The sequence below is a fragment of the Macrotis lagotis genome, chromosome X (assembly GCF_037893015.1).
Source record: "Macrotis lagotis isolate mMagLag1 chromosome X, bilby.v1.9.chrom.fasta, whole genome shotgun sequence".
NCBI classification, from domain to species: Eukaryota; Metazoa; Chordata; class Mammalia; order Peramelemorphia; family Peramelidae; genus Macrotis; species Macrotis lagotis.
The window spans coordinates 543480858-543499086 of record NC_133666.1 but is presented as its reverse complement, the minus strand read 5'-3'; the positions used below and the strand labels follow the sequence as shown (position 1 = coordinate 543499086).

The 18229-nt window shown below is 33.5% G+C and overlaps 1 protein-coding gene across 4 annotated transcripts in view; it reads right to left on the bottom strand.

The window, feature by feature from the left end:
* LRRC69 (leucine rich repeat containing 69) overlaps positions 1-18229 on the bottom strand; it is a 172147-nt gene that overhangs the window by 49881 nt on the left and 104037 nt on the right. For 2 of the 4 annotated variants that reach the window (XM_074200061.1, XM_074200062.1), the window contains one exon: positions 5964-6143. The exons of the other annotated variants lie outside the window; for them this stretch is intronic. In XM_074200061.1, the coding sequence (XP_074056162.1) occupies positions 5964-6143 (180 nt within the window). The remainder of the gene's footprint in view (positions 1-5963; positions 6144-18229) is intronic. 4 annotated transcript variants of the gene reach the window in all.

Here is an 18229-nt window from a genome sequence, read left to right as displayed (position 1 = left end):
GTAAATTGAGAGGAGCAATGATAGGTTTTTCTTTAAAACCATATTTTTTACAATTCAATTGTTTCTAAGACCCTACTTACTCTAGATAGGTGTTATTTATAAAGAAGCCTATGCTAACTCTTTCTAAGCATAAAGTATCACTAAAATCTGGAAATCAATGAAAACTAGTCTGAATCTAGCCTGAGTTGAATCAGTGACCTGAATTGCAATTTAGACATGTAACTTTTTGCTCCTTTAAATCAAGTCAAAGCAGTGATCCAGTACGGCAGTGAAGCAGGATATCACATGTGTTTCTTCTCTTCTTGGTTGAGTTTATCCATTAAATTAAATGTCTATGTACTCTCAGCAAAACCTTTAGTTACATCCACCAAAGGTAAGACTTTCTTTCTCTTCTAAACTTAACTCTCTCTCTCTAGCCATCAAGTCATTAGAGGAATCAACTTACCTAAAGATCTCTTACTTAATACATAGCATACTCAATGTCTAGTGAATTCTAATTCACAACTTCAAGTTGTGAAAGACACTTCATTGGAGAAAACAAATCCTTCAAATTACTATACTACTATCCAGCAGAAGAAATAGGATGTGATTTTTGAGGTATATTAAGGAGTCCATAGAGATAAGATAGATAGATATGCAGACCTATAAGTATTTATTAAGTAAATTCTATATGCTAGTCACTAGGCTAAGCACAGAGAATACAAAACAGTCCCTACTTTCAAGGAGCTGATATTCTAATGGAGAAAACAATACATAAAAGAAAAGTGAAAAATCCTAAGTGCAATAGTTCAAAAAAAAAATCAAGGTCTAGGCTGGGTTGGCTATAATCAAGACTGACATGGGCACTTTTAAGTTCTTGGGAAGAACTCACAAATCAGAAGAAAAGACAATAGGGATAAGGTATTGTCAGAGTGAGAAGGCTATTGGAAGAGAAAAGTATCCACCAAGTCTTGAGGTAAGCCACGTGTGAAATGAGGAATAAAAAGAAGTTGATTGAGGTGGAAAAAATGATAGCCTTATATTCTTTGAGCTTTCAGAACAATAAATCCACATTTATCATTACTGTTATTTGTATAATACAAACTGTGACACTCTCTGGATCCTTTTGAATGGGCATTGTATATTGAATTGACTACTGAATAATCAGCATTGTCAGAGTCACATTCATCTTTCTAGACAAGTTACTTAGATGATAAACTTTGTCAGTGTATGTCAAAGATATCTAGAATGGAAATAATGTGTTGTAAAGTAGGGTCACATATTAGAAGTAATGAGTAAAATTATGAAAATATAATCTTTTGTATGCTTCATTACTGGCAGCATAACATTAAAAAATGGAACTGGGGTTACAGTTTTACAAGTATTTTCAAAAGGCATATTGTGTTTTCACGCATTTATAGTGAGGTTCACTCAACTGAAACTCTTTTGAGGGTAGTTTTAATTACATTATGTCATTCAGTGCAGGGTTGAGAGTTCATTTTGCAAACCGTTCCTTTCCTACACTCCTCCATTTTAAGAGGATCTGGGGAAATGTTAAACTCAACTAATGTAGCTATAAGAAATGAAAACCATCAAATGCATATCTTGGGTATGGGATGACTCAAGTATTTTGTAAGAGGTTTATGAGGATTTTTATGTTACCTCCAGGTCACTAGTTCAAATGTGGCCCAGGTTAGTTGTGACTAAAGTGAGATATCTGTTCTTATTTCAGGTCTTAGTCACTAATGTAAAAGAAAAAGCTTTAAAATTATTGATAATAAATAGGTAATAGTTAAGTAAGCTCAGTGCTTTATAAATATGAACAATTCCTGGTTTTGCTATAAGGAATGAAACAAAAATAATTTAATAAATTTTAGTTAATGGGAACTATTAAAGGAATAGGAATTTTTTTTCAAAGATCATTTTCAGTATTACCACCACAGCATTCTACAAGCTCAATAAAACACGACAATGAAGCAAGTTGATGCAAGATGGATAGGGTGCAGGATCTGGATTGGGGAAAATCTAGGTTCACAATCCTGCTTCAGATAATTCATAGCAGTATGACCCTGGATAAGTCATTTAACCACTGCCTGCCTCAGTTTACTCATCTGTAAAAGAGAGATAACAATAGAAGCTAACTCCTAGGGTAGTTGTGAGATTAAAATAAGAAAATATTTGTAAAGAATTTTGCAAACCTTTAAGGACTATTTAAAAACTAACTTAACTATTACTATACTATTATTATTATAATGATTATCATGATTATTAACTACATATTTTGCTATTATTAAATACTCTAAAATCAGGAAGAAATATCCATCTATGGTGCAACAGCTCCTTTGTAAAAGTTGTAAAACACATCAAAACATTCCATTCCATAAGATTTAACATACAGAATGGGGCAAAATGATGAGGACAATAAGATTATAGATTAACAGTTAAGAGTGACCTTAAGGATCATCAAATCCAACTCCTATATCCTCCCCCCATGCACAGGCTTAATTTAGGGTTCATCTTGTCTACCTCTCCTTCCCAGGGAAGGAAACCAAGGACCAGAGAGATTACATAGATTTAAAGTTACACAGATAAGGTGACGGAGGTTTTCAGTACAGGGTCTAAAATGATGAGCCATTCTGGCTCTAAAAGTCAAATCCCAAGATCTTATAACCCTTTGCCCCCAAATCCAACAGTGATTCTTCCACAACACCTTATTGTTTCTCTGGCATTAGCAAACTGGTTTTCTTCTTATGCTTGAATTACTTGAATAGGCAAAGAAGGATCAGGAATTTATTAAATTTAGGGCCTAAAATAAGGCAAGTTCCCAGACATTTGTAAAGCTGAAGCAGGTTTGGAAAACTTGGGGGCATATGCTTGAAAAAAAAACACATCCCTTGAATCAATTGTCTACAAGAAGTGTTATTTCTTCTGCTGTAAACATGTGACCTGACTTGATTTAAAAAAAAAAGAAATTCTACATTTCAAGGAGATGGGTAATTTCCACATTAAAAATTATATTTATATCAAATAATATTACAAAGTAATACTTTGGTGCCTCATCTTTATTGTTATTGTTGTTAATAGCTAACACTTTCATAATACTTGAAGGTTTGTTTACATATATATATATATATATATATATATATATATATATATGTATTGAGAGAGAGAGAGATTATGATTCTCAGAACAACTCTGTGAGGTAGGTACTTATTATTATCCCCATTTTACAAATAATGAAATTGGGGCAGATTGAAGTTAAATGACTTGCCCAGAGTGACATAGTTTATAAATATCTGAAGAAAAACTTGAACTCTTTTTTTTTCTAACCCCAAGTTCTATGTTTCATTCACTGCTCCAACTAGTTGCCTTACACAACTGGGTGTTATATCATATTTGCTGATTTTCACAATTCAAAATTATGATTATTTCCTACATGTTGATATACCTTTCCTTTTAAAATATCATTTTCCCCTTTAAAGAAAAGATAAAAAAGGAGTTCATCTGAAATATCAGATAATCACTGGTTTGCTGTCTCTTGAATTTAATAATGAGCTCCTACTTATCCTTGTTGTACATTTTCCCTTTAAATATTGAAGTCTCTTCTTAATCATCTTTATGCCTAAGCTTATGTGAATGTCCTTTGGCTTGGTTGCTGTTTATATTTTCCTAGATGACTATAAATTACTTTTCACAGATTTAATTTTTAACTTGCAATCTTTCATTTATTTGTTATTCTTCTTTAGGTCATTTTTTTCTTCCTTTCTTGAAAATCTTAGTAATATTCTTGCACTAGACACTAAACAAACCCCAGAAACACTCATTGGTATCTACTTTTCACCACTGGAGATATTCTACTTCCTAACAACTGTTATTTTTTTTCTAGTATTTACAAATTTTCCCATTTTTCCCATCATTTTCCCATTATTATTCACCTTTATGTCTCAACACCTTACTGATCATATTCAACTCTATTTACCTTACAGTAATTCAAACAAGGAGAGCTGTCACATAGAAAACATGAGAGATATTAATAGATGATCAATATGACTATATATTTGTACTCCAAAGATACCAAAAGAGAAAGGCTTTTATAAAGATGTGTTGGGTTCCTCAAAACAAAGGTAAGTACTATTATTATCCTTATTTTGCCAGAAAGGAAACTGAGGCAGACAAGTCATGAGACTTGCCAAAAGTTTCATATATCTGAGGCTAGAATTGAACTTGGATTTTCCTGACTCCAGGCCAATACTCTCAGTAACACCTAACTTAGTAAACAGTTACAAAAGGTTCTACATATATGCTTTCATCCCACTTTATCCTGATTCCCCCACAAGTAATGTCCTCAAATTCTCCACATGGAGATATCATCTGGGTCACTCTAGACAATGCCAGATGCTGATTGCATTATAATGCATGTCACAAGATAGATAGGAATGCTTTTTACCAACACGTTTTTTTAAGTTTTTTGCAAGGCAAATGGGGTTAAGTGGCTTGCCCAAGGCCACACAGCTAGGTAATTATTAAGTGTCTGAGACTGGATTTGAACCCAGGTACTCCTGACTCCAGGGCCGGTGCTTTATTCACTGAGCCACCTAGCCGCCCCTTACCAACACTTTTAATTAAGACTTGGCTCTACTTGTAGAGATCCATCTCCAGGAGCCCCTTTCCTCAAATGGCCCTTGCAAAAATCTATAGGGGGACTTTTTCATGGCATATATACATAGTTCACATTCTAAAATGAAAGTCAACTACAAAATGTGGTTTGTTGCATAGAAATTTTCAAACATTTTTACAGAAAAGCATCTATCCAAAAAGAAAAAAAATTATAATTTTTGCATATGTTTAGAGGACTAGAATTTGCTGCTACAAAGAATCTTTCTTTGGTCCTAAAATGATTTAAATGGGACCATGTTAAGAAAAAAATCTGATAACACCTTGCATACCCACTCTGGAAATGAGTTTTCTCCCAACCTTTTTTCAAGAGAGTGGACATTAGAAGTGGTTTAGTCTTAGATCACAAAAGGATTTGCTATATCAAGGAATTATACAATATGACTATTATCTGTGCCCTCATTTGAACCTTTGTATGAAAGATGAGAGTGACAAGGGACTACAGAGAGGTAAAGGCAGCATGATCAGTGTTGTCCATTAGCAAGTAAGGCCAAAGAGTTATCAAAATTCTCATTTGTCTACCCCTGGTTGAACTCTTACTTTCCCTTTAATACATCAGCTTAAAATGAAAAGAGAATGCCTGTCTCCCATTCATTTCCATAGGCTTTAACAGTGTGCTATCAGAATTTTCCCAGGCATACTGAGAAATTTAAGTGGGAGTAGGGAGAAAGACTAAGGGAAAGATATGGCAACTGTCTCTGTTAGTCAATTTTGTTCTATTTACAATAGACTATTTGAGTAAAACATACTATCAGAACCTATGAATGTCATGGAAAGCAGCCTAAGAGAGTGTAATCCCCTAAGGAGTTGGTGCTCAAAATCTAATGTGTGTGTGTGTGTGTGTGTGTGTGTGTGTGTGTGTGTGTGTGTGTGCATATGATTCATATTTTTATTACAATATGACAAAATCTCATTTCATATCCGAGATCTGAGACTAAGAACACAGCTGACAAGGGGTTAAAATTCCAGAGCCATATGCATAAAAATAACAGCCATGTGGGGTTTAGCTATAAAGTGACTCTTGTCAAAGTGCCTATATAGGAAAGATAGAGGCTCAGGAATTTGTCAGTTTTGAGGACTATCCATAAGCAAACTAAAATGTTATTCTAATTTAAATTCCTTTAACTATGTAACTATATAACTCTTCATTAATTAACCCAATTAACCCAATGTCACTTTTTCTGTTTGAAAAAATGAAGCAGCACTGAACTCAAAACTTAAATACAAAAATCAATTCCTCTATTAAAGGTATCTAGTCTCAAAAGGGTTAGACAAGGGAAATTCAAATTCATAAGGAAAGCATAATTTACCTTCTTTGGAGGAATAAAAATTACACACTCTATCCCTGAGTTTAGAATGTGTTTTCCACATAACATACATTCCCTGTAGTTAGCAAGTATTTCCAAGATTTCTGGGTAATATATTATGGTTTGAAGAATCATTGGAGCTTCCTTATATAACTGATTCATAATATATCTTCCTGCAATTTCCTACAAGATTGAAAGAAGAATCAAGCTCTATATAGTGTCATATTTTAAAACTAAATTACATTATATTACAAAAGGCAATTTGGTGTAATCAGAAGTTTATAGTCAATTGAGAATTATGAAATCTTAGTATAGAAACTGAAGAGTTTAGTGGAAGGTGGGGGATTTTCATTACTTGCTGATAAAAAAAATGGGGTTTCAGCAAAGGATGACAATTTTGGGAAGTAAATAGTTCTGTGAAAAGATAAGTGAGAATGAGATTTGACTTTATGGATGGACTATTGCTTAAATAAAGGGAGAAAACTGCTATATTCACAAAGACAGATACTATCAGGTTAGCTATAAGATAAAACAGGAGGAATGGCAACAGAGATTAATGGGATCTAGAATCTAAGAAAGGAACCAAAACTTAAAACCAAGGCCTCAGATATCTGCAAATTAATGCACAAAGTATGACTAAAAACTAGTACTTCTGTCTCAAAGAGTCAAATTTGATCTCAATAAACAATCACGTATGGAAGGTTGTAGAGGGGACTCATGGGTTCAGGCTAGATTGAACCAGATGACATACAAGTTACCTTTCAAATCAAAGACTCTGGGGTTTGTTTCATTGTTATCTAAACAACAAACCCCTTTTCCATTTCAGGCTTCAAAGTTCTTGTTTGAATATTCTCTTCTATAACAAAGGACAACTTGTAGTAGTTGTAGTGTCTAAACAATGAACTTAGCAACTAACCATGTACTACCTTGAACTGTCCCTGAAATATATTATTTTAATCAATCAAACAGTAAACATTAATTGAACATATAACAATGGGCTAAATTCTGAGGATACCAAAAAAGAGACAAAAGCCAATTTCTATCCTTAAGGAGCTTACAATCTAATGGAAGAAACAACATGAAAACAAATATATACAAAGCAACACATAAACAGAACAAATAAAAAATAATTTACTTGAGTAAGGCAAGAATTAAGAGTAGGAAAAGGTTTCCAGTAAATGATGGGATTTTTGTACGGTCTTAAAGCCATGGAAATTGGCAGTCAGAGAGTGTGGGGTTTGGGAGAAGCAGAGAATGCCTGGAGCTGAAAGACGGAGTGTATTGCATGTGGAACAAGCAGGAGGCCAGTGTCACTGGATAGAAGAGTATGTTGTAGGTAGTTAAAAAGCCTGAAAAGTTAGGAGTGGACCATTATGAAGAACTTTAAATATAAACAAAAGATTTTGTATTTGATTCTAGACTCTAGGGGCAATAGAGATTCATTGGAGGGATGTGTCTTTATATTTCTAAATACTTCTAAAAATCACACAATTTTAATATTATGTATCTAATACATGTATATTATGTGAGTGACATATACATGCAACATGTAATATGTGACTATGCATAGATACATCTTTGTGTAGTGTATATATATATATATATATATATATATACATGATTTGTTATATGGCATGGCTCTTTGAAAGGGGGAGGAAGAGAGCTCCTTGGATAATTATGATGATGTAAGAAACAAAAGATATAAATAAAAGCATATTAAAAAGAAAAAGCACTGGAAGCTCCTTGATGGCAGGAATTACAAGTTGTTTTCCTTAATACTTGTATTTTTATCCTTAGCATTTAGCATAGCTATTAGGATATATTAAGAGCTTAATAATTGCTGCCTGCTGTCCATTGCCAGTTTTAAATAGTTTTTTTTTAATTTATCTCAGATGAATTTCATCCTATTAAATTTAGACCAGTCCTATTATCCAGTGTGTTAATCATCCCTCCCAGCTTTGTGTCATCTGCACACTCTTCTAGTGTGATTTATTGTGTAGAATTTATTCTATGTGATCTTGTCTAGGCTTCCTCAGAAACCTCTGAAATCTACTCTTCCAAAATCTGGTGTGCCTATGTCAGACTATGACTGCCTTTGAAATCATTTTTCTCCAAGATTTCATTCATTCCACCTTCTTGGGACAAGTTCCAAGAAGATCTTCAGTATAATTTCTGCCTGTTGCTTCCTGACTTTTAAACTTTTTAAAAAATTATTTATTTAAGGCAATAGAGTTAAGTGATTTGCCCAAGGTCACACAGCTAGGCAATTATTAAGTGTCTGAGGCTGGATTTGAACTCAGGTCCTTCTGACTCCAGGGCTGGTGTGCTATCCACTGCACCACCTAGCTGCCCTTCTTCCTGAACTTTTAGAAGTTTGAAAGAAGCATTAAGGCATTTCACAAAGTCAGCAGCCACTCAGCTTCTGGCAGAGAGATCTCTAGCTGACGTCTGGATAATTAAAGTCCCTAATCACTAAGATATCATGCTTCTGAACAAAGCTTTTGATCTATTTCCTAGACTCTTCAGCTGTTTCCTATCTCTGTCCAGGTGAGCTGAAACTATAATCAGATGACAAAAGAGCTATTATTTGTTCCTCCAGTAACCTTCACCCAAGTGTTCTCTACCATGCTTCTTGCACCCGTTTCTTTGATAAGTTTATGAGTATGCCTTCTTAATATGCAACTTTATCCCTATACTTCTCACTTGAAACCAGTCCTATTAATTTTGAGTAAAGGAATATTCATTCAAAGCCATATTCCAGTTTCATAGCACCAAGAAGTCCAAACCCAAATATTGGGTTAAGGTCTCAAAGTTTTCATGTTTATTGCCTGATTTGGAACACGTATATAGAAAATAGGAATATAAATCAAAATGGAAAACACAGTTTTTATTATTGGGTACTTTCTTGACTTTTTGTCTCTGCTAAACTTCTTAGTATATTATTTTCACCCTTCATTTTAGCCATTCTGAATGGTCTCTAGATGGATATGTGTGTGCATATGTGTATATATATACATATATATGTATATATAAAAGCAGTTTTCTCTCTTCATCAGTCTTTAAAATTTAAAACCCTTTTGATTAAGACTTTAAAGTTCTTCTTGTAAGACCCCAAATACATGCATTCTAACATTCTTTTTTTTTAGACTTTCACTTCAGTCAGAAGTCTGTCATGCCTATGTTTTAAGCCATTGTCTAGAAATTCAAGTCCTAGTTTCAGGAACCATCTTTAATCCTAGCCCCACATTTACTTTGTAAATCTTTTTTTCCTCTTCTATATCTCTTGTTTTTATTACACAGCAATGAGGAAAATACCTTTGCCCTTTAGGTCTTCAATTGTTTGCCTATCTTCATTTTCATAATATTTTCTAGGTTCATTCTGATTGTATCATTTGTGGCTAAATGTATCACCAAAAATGAGCATTGGTCATATGTTTTGACATGTCTTGAAAGGTCTTCAGCTATTTATTGAATATATGCCCTGGAATTGCAACTGACCTATAATATTATTCACAAGTTGACAAATAGTTGCTTCTATACCCTTCACCTGGGAGGCATTAATATACCACTCTTCTGACTCTGGCTTAACAGCTTTTCTAACTCAACTTTATTATTCATTGGAGGACAGACATCTTCCACTCACACTATGTAGCTACTTTCCTTTCAAAAATGCCTTCAAATTTGTTTTTTTAGTTCCAAGTGTGTAGTTGTCCATTTCTTTTGCTTTCTCATCTCCATTTCATTTTTCTACTCTCCAAACTCCTGACGGGTTATTCTTTCTCTGCCAACTTTAGATCCATTACCTTTCCTCCTAATGAAATATATATACACATATACATAAATATGTGTGTATGTGTATATTTATATATGTATGGACACACACCCACACACACACACATATATATATATATATATATATATATATATATATATACCCTCTTCCTAGGCAATTTCATTTATTGTCATGACTTCAATAACCACTTCTTTACAGATGACTCCTAAAAATCAAATCTATATCTCTAGTTCTGACCTCTCTTTTGAGCTCCTAATCTGAATTCCTAATTAAATCAGAGAATTTGAGTCAGAAGGAATTTTTTTTTTCAGATCTGAGTTGGAGGGTGTGTTTTCTTCAAATCTACACTGGGTTTTTTTTTTTTACATCTCTCCTTTCTCGTCCTATCAGAACTTTTTTCTCTTCTTGTCTTCAGAATTTTGTACTTAAGAGTTTCCCATTGCAGGGGCAGCTAGGTGGTGTAGTAGAGAAACACTGGACCTGAATTCAAATTCAATCTCAGACACTTATACCTAGCTGTGTAGCCTTGGGCAAGTCACTTAACCCCATTGCCTTGCAAAAAAAACAAAAAAAATAAATAAGTAAATAAAAAGAATAGTCTTTAACTTTATGGATTCCTCTGTCTTTTGAAAGAGAAAATTATCGCCAAAGCAAATTCAGATATTATTACCTGCTTTCCTACAGATAATGCTGGCAGTGTGTAATGTGTGATGTGTGTGTGTGTGTGTGTGTGTGTAGTTTCAATTGTATACATCAATTTGCGATTCCCTTTGGGGGTTTTCTTGTCAAAAATACTGGAAATTTTTATTATTTCTTTTTCCAGTTCATTTTATAAATGAGGAAACTGAGGCAAGCAGGGTTAAGTTTGCCCAAGGTCACAAAGCTAGTAAGTATCTGAGGTCATATTTGAACTCAGTCTTCCTGACTCCAGGTCTGGCACTCTATACTCTATGTCCCCTTGCCTGCAGATATTCAGATAATTGAAACTGTAATTAATGATTTGCTGTAATCAATGCCAGGTTTTAAACCTGTTTTTCAAACACTTCATCTATTGCCTCCTTCAGTCCAGTCTATAGAATATTGTGAATTAACTATTGCTTCCACAAAAATACCATATAGGGATTTTGTCTTAGCTTCTCCTGGTCTTTGGTTCAGCTTTCCTATAAAAATTGTTACATAATTATTATAATATTTATATATTATTATAAAATATGTACATATTATATATAAATTAATATATAAAGTATTCCTATGTGATACAGAAAGAGTACTGATGTGTAATCAGTGTCATAATTACTCACAATATGCTCTATAACATTTAATAAAATATACCCAATATCTCTGCTGTTAAAAAGTTTATAACCATTTGTGGAAATTGTTTTCTCAATCAAGAAAAAATAGGACCAGATCTTTGTCAAATCTTTCCAGGTTTGTTAAAGTGATCATTCCTGATATCATTGTTATAGGACCAGTAATCTTTAAAATCTTGACTATTAGTTCAGTGATATTAATAATATTTTGTATGTACTATAAGAAACAATTACTCCTAAGGGGCTATATCAATCAATCAACAAGGATTTTCTGAACCTAGTACCATACCCTGTGCTATTCTTGGCTCAAAAGAACTCACAACTATAACCCAGAGCTATACCTGGGTGGGATGATGTCTCAGTGACTGATGAAAGAGTTGTTAAAGATCATAGACCCCATGTATTCAACTTATAAATGAGGAAACCAAGATTAGAGAGGCGAAATGATCAGAGTCCAGATCTCTCTTCCATTCAACTCCATGAAATAACAATGGATTGTCTTATGCAAATAATATTATTAACTCCATACCATTTCCTTGGATTCCACCATGACCCTTTTCAAAGAGAAATATTATATTCTTACAATTAATTTCCAATAGGAATGGGAAGAAGGTAACAGGATCCCTGAAGTTTTTTGTTGTTTTGCTAACTATATTTTAATATAATTGGTAATTTTATGTATTTTTAATGTACTTGAAGACATTATTCTGATCCATAAGTTTCATCAGACTTACAAAAGAATCCTTGACACAAAAATGGTTAAGAACCCCTGTTGGAAGGAAAAGAGGGAAAAATTGGGGGACATCGATTTTAGGGAATAGTGAAAAAATAAACATTTACAAGGTATACTTAAGGTGATATTTTTAGTGATAATAATGTTATTAACCATATTCATTATGTGCCTGCTGCTACAGCTTTATGAGCAAACTAAAGGGAAGGAAACAAATTTTTGCCTGAATTGACTAAGTTCACCAACTTTGGTTTCTTTGGGTAGAAATCAAGCCCTATGTTAATGTCCCACAAATACCACATGCCATTTTAATAATGTAAGAGTTGTTTGTTTAGGGACATTCCACTCTAAGGTGGAAATCTTCCAACATGATTAATGTAGCACAGATCATGTTATGTTAGGAATTCTTGATTATATATATATATATATATATATATATATGTATATATATATATATGCATATATATATATATATATATGAAGCATTTCATTCATTTGCCAAAGTGAAATTTAAGCAATTAAAATAAAACAATAAAAACAAAAATCCAATGGGGGAGGAGATATGAGGAGAAGGAGGAAAGAGTCACTATTCACAGCAAACCATTTGGTTTATGCAACTAAGGTCTCTAGAGCTCCTCATAGGATCTGCTTCATTTACATTTCCCTATTCCCTACTGCCTCAGCCCTCCCAGTGAGCCATCTTCCAAGAAAACTGCCTTAGTATAGCAAAGCAAGGGTTGTTGGATTCCATAGCCCTTTAAGAATATATGGCTTCAATACACAATCCTTCAATAGCATATGCTCCTAACAACATAAAATCACTTCTAAATAGGCACATGATTGAGATCATCCTTTCTAAATGAGGTGCCCTTTCTCACCAATATCACCAAGTGTCTCTTGGGCAGCACCCAGTTAAAGGATTACAGTTACTATATATTTAACCACTTGCAGTTCTAGCACTGCTGGAAAGATTGCCAAAATGATCTTTTAGCTTTGAGAGTTCAATGGATAGTTTGCTCTATAAACTTGGATCAAGCTGAATGGCAATTAAGAGTTCTTGAAGGATTCACCCTAAAGCCGCAGATGTTGAAGGAATTTGCTGTACTATTGGGGACTAATAAATAGGTCACAAGTGGACATAGAGTTCACTTTTTCCACTTTTGATTTCTGAAACAAAATATTTCTACTGCACTCTGTGACTCTTCCTAAGTCTTACATCACCTATTATTCATATTACTCTACAACTTATAGCTGCCAACTTGTTACTATGGGAGGAGAACATATACTGATACACCATATACTGTTAGAAACTTAATTAACATTTATGGGTTGGAAAGGAAACAAAGATTCTTACATAAAGTAAGATACTGTTGGGTCTCATCCAGTGTGATATATAAGCTACACTGGGGGAAAAAAAGGAAAAGAAAATTTCTTCAGTAATTCAAGTTCCAAGAAATATTTTAGAGTATGGAATTTACCTAATTCTAGAAAAAAAAATCTTATTGTAATGGGCTCCAAAAGTCAATGACTCTCAATAGTCAAACAATTAACTTCTTTTTTATTTTTTATTTTTATTTAAGGCAGTGGGGTTAAGTGACTTGTCTAAGGTCACACAGCTAGGCAATTATTGTTTCTGAGGTTGGATTTGAACTCAGGTCCCCCTAACTCATGGGCCAGTGCTCTATCCATTGTGCCACCTAGCTTCCCCAATTAACTTCTTTTAAATAATTAAGTTTTCATTGGATCAAAAATAGTACCAGTGTAGGGAGAGGGACTATATAATGAAAAATGTCAATGGATTTAGAGTCTGAGGAAGGTCCCAGTTCAAATCTCATCTCTTCCAATGACTACTTATGTGACTGAGTAAATTCTTTCTCTTTCTTTTTAAATTGCCTATAAGTTTCCTTCCAATTTTATATTTCTTGAATATCTTAACAATTAGAGTTATCCAAAAATGGAAAGAACTGACTTATGATGTAGGAAGGTAACCTATATTTAAATAAATTCAATTACCATTTGTCAAGGGCATAAAAGTCATTATGATAGACACTGGGAATAAAAAGAAAAAAATTGTCTTTGTCTTCAATGAACTAACACTTTACTTGGGGGATTCAACTTGTATGAAAATAAACATAATTAAATTTGAGGAGGTGGAAAGTATGAGATTGTAGGTGCTATTATTATCTCATTTCACCAATGAAGAGATGGAGGCAAACAGAGATTAGAGTCACGCACCTATTATGTATTTGAGGCAAAATTTAAATCCAGGTCCAATATTCTATCTACTATACTACCTAGCTGCCTCTAATTAAATTATTCCCCCATATGTAGGTAACAGCCAAATCTATGTATCTTGTTCTAATCTTTCTCCTGAATTTCTTGGTCCCCTAGTTACAACCATTTGTATGTTCTATTGGAATCTCAGACTCAGTATGCCAATGATAAAACTGATCTTTCCTCCTAAACCTTTCTGCCTTTCACAATACTCTATTTCTGCAAAGGGTACCATCTTTCTTTGACTCCCTCAAGTTGATAACTTTGAAATCTTCTAAGACTTTTCTCCTTATATAACCTTACCCTTTCATCTTCCCTATCTTTCCTGTTATTCTCTTACATTTGCTCTACTGGAATATTAGCAGATCCCCAAACTCGTCATGCTATCTCATTCTTTCATTTATCTGCAGGAATTGTTCCCCTTGCCTGGAATGCCATCCTCCTTCATCTCTTATCTCAGAACTCTTATTTTCCTTTGAAGTTCTATTGAGGTGTCACCTTCTCAGAATACCTGATTCCTGAGTTATTTAGGAACAGCTGTGTGGCTCACTAATAGAGTCCTAAACTCAGAGTTAGGAAGAACTAAATTCAAATCTGGCCTCAGACACTTATTAGCTGTGCAAACGTGAGAAAGTAATTTAATCTCTGTTTGCATTAATTTCCTCATCTGGAAAATGAGGATATCAATAATACCTATTTCACAGGGTTGTTGTAGAAAATCCAATAATATAACATGTACATCTCTTTGCATATGTTATAGTACCATCTTTACTATTATATCTTTGTTAATTAAAAACATCATTACTATTATCATTATTACCTATATTAATTGCTATTATAATTACCATTACAATTATCCTTGTTAATTAATACTATAATTACTATCATTATCCTTTGAGGACCAGTTAGCTTAAGTTTAGAGACATCACTCATATTAGAATCTATAATATGATGCTAGATAAAACTATTTCAGTGACAAGCATTTAGAGTTTACAATCTATATACTATATCTGTGGTATAGTTTTGCATCAAATTCAAAGACAATAGTAAATAGTGTCACAAATGTTTTTTTTAAAAAATACACCTTATCCAGGTCCAGATTAATTTGCAAGTGAATTCAACCAAATATTTAAAGAAGAATTAAGTTCTATTCTACATAAACTATTTTTAAAAATAGGAGGAGTTCTGCCAAACTTCTTTTATGACACCAACATGGTGCTGATAACCTAAACCATAAAGAACCAAAACAAAGAAAATTATAGATCAATGAATACTGATGCAAAAACTTAAATAAAATTGTATCAATGAGATTACAGCAAATTCCTATTAAAGACACTAGAAAGTTTAGGAATAATTGGAGTTTTCCTTAAAATAATAGATAGTATCTATCTCAAATCATTAATAAATATTATATGTAATGGGACTAAACTCAGCATTTCCAATGAAATCAAGGGTAAGACTAGGATGCCCATTATCACCATTACAATTAATATAGTATTAGAAATGTCAACTGTATTAGTAAGAGAAAAAAAATTGAAAGAATCAGAATTGGTAATGAGGAAACAAAGCTTTTATTCTTTGCAGATGATATGATAGTATACTTAGATAATCCAAGAAAATCCACTAAAAAAACTCCTTGAAACAACAAATTCAGCTAAGTAGAAAGCTATAAAATAAACCCACATAAAGCATCAGCATTTCTATATATGAACAACAAAGCCCAAGAGCAAGAGATAAAAAGAGAAATTCCATTTAAAATAATTATAGACAACATTAAATACTTGGGAATCTACCTCCTAAGACAAACCCAAAACTGTATGAACACAATCATAAAGCACTTCTCACCCAAATAAAGACCTAAATAACTGGGAAAATGTCAAATGTTCATGGTTAGGTTGAACTAATATAATAAAAATGACAATTATACCCAAATTAAATTACTTATTCAGTGCTATATCAATCAAACTACCAAACAACTAAATTTACCAAGCTAGAAGAATCAGTAACAAAATCATCTGGAGCAACAAAAGGTCAAGAATAGCAAATTGATGAAAAAATTTAAAGAAAGGTGGCCTGATGCAATCAGATTTAAAACTATACTATAAGGTGGCAGTCATCAAAACTGCCTGGTATTGGTTAAGAAATAGAGTAATGGATCAATGAATTAAGACAAGTTCAAAGAAACCACAGTGGGGCAGCTAGGTGGTGGAGTGGATAGTGAACTAACCCTGTAGTCAGGAGGACCTGAGTTCAAATGTGCCTCAGAAACTTAATAATGGCTTAGCTGTGTGACCTTAGGCAAGTCACTTAACCCTATTGCCTAAAATAAGTAAAAACAAAAAAAGCAAAAACTGCAGTAAATGACTACAGTAATCTTCTATTTGACAAAAAACTGTTGGGAAAACTGGAAAATAGTATGGTAAAAACTAGGCATAGATCCATATCTCATACCCTATACCAAAATAAGGTCTAAATGGGTACAGGATTTAGACATAAAGAATGACATCCTAGATAAATTAATAAGACCAAGAAATTATCATGATCATGCACATTATAAACTGCAAAATGAATGATTTTTGACTTATTAAATTAAAAAAGTTTTGCACTAATAAAATCAATGCTGTCAAAATTAAAAGGAAAGCAGAAAGCTGGGAAACAATCTTCACAAACAAGAGTTCTGATGAAGGTCTCGTTTCTAAAATATATAGAGAATTGTCAAATTTATAAAGTTAAAAGTCATTCCTCAATTGATAGTTAAAGGATATGAACAGACAGTTTTCAAATGAAGAAATTAAAGCTAAATATAATGATATGAAAAAATGCTCCAAATCATTATTGATTAGAGAAATGCAAACTAAAGCAACAATGAGGTATCACCACACAGCTATCAGATTAACCAAGTTGAAAAAAAAAGGGAGGGGCAGCTAGGTGGCACAGTGGATAAAGCACTGGAGTCAGGAGTACCTGGGTTCAAATCCAGTCTCAGACACTTAATAATTACCTAGCTGTGTGGCCTTGGGCAAGCCGCTTAACCCCAATGCCTTGCAAAAAAACTAAAAAAAAGAAAGGGGGGGGTGATCAACATTGGAGAGGTTGTGGGAGGACTGGAATATTGATGCATTGCTGGTGGAGTTGTGAATGGATCCAACCTTTCTGGAGAGCAATTTGGAACGGTAGCCAAAGAACAATAAAACTGTTCATACTTTTTGATCCAGCAATTCCAATTCTAGGTCTATATCCAGAAGAAATTATAAAGAAAAAGAAAAGTCCTACATGTTCCAAAATATTCATAACAGTTCTTTTTGCAGTGACAAAGAAATGGAAATGGGAGTGGGGGGGAATTGCCTCTCAATTGAGGAATGGCTAAACAAATTATGGTACATGAATATTATGAAAAGCTATTGTTCTATAAGAAACCATAAATGGTTGGACTCTAGAGAAGCGCAGAATGACTTATGTGATCTGTTGATGAGCAAAGGGAGCAGAACCAAGAGAACAATGTACACATTAACAACAACATTGTGAGATGAACAACCTTGATGGAAGCAGGATCTCTCAGTGGTTCAGAGAGCTAGGACAACTATGTTAGACCAACTATGGACAATGTTAACCCAGAGGATAGAAGGAAGAAAATCAAAACATACACACATACACACACACACACACACACACACACACACACACACACACACACAAAACCCAATCCTTCAGAATCTGATGAACACTTCATAAAAATTATCTCTTAGGTATCTCTTTCCCTTATTCCTAATTCCTCATACAAAAATAACTAATCTGTAAATCTGTTTATCAAAAATAGATATGTACAATGCTAACCTGACTGCTGCTGAGGGGAGAAGGGTGGGAAGGGAGGGTGCAATGAAATTTTTTAACTTAAAAATATACATATGCATATGGATGGAAATAAATAAATGATGCACCTTGGATAATACTATAATTCAAAAGAGGTCACAAGTTCTAAAGTATTAAAAATATACTCAGGAATGGGGGGAAAAGAATATTGTGTGGTCAAAAAAGAATACATACTATGAAGAACCTCATAAATGATCCAATCCACCACCCCCTCTCATTTGACAAATAAGGTTGAGTCAAACATCATTAAGTGATTTGCCCAGGGTGACATAGCTAATAAGTGTCTGAGCCG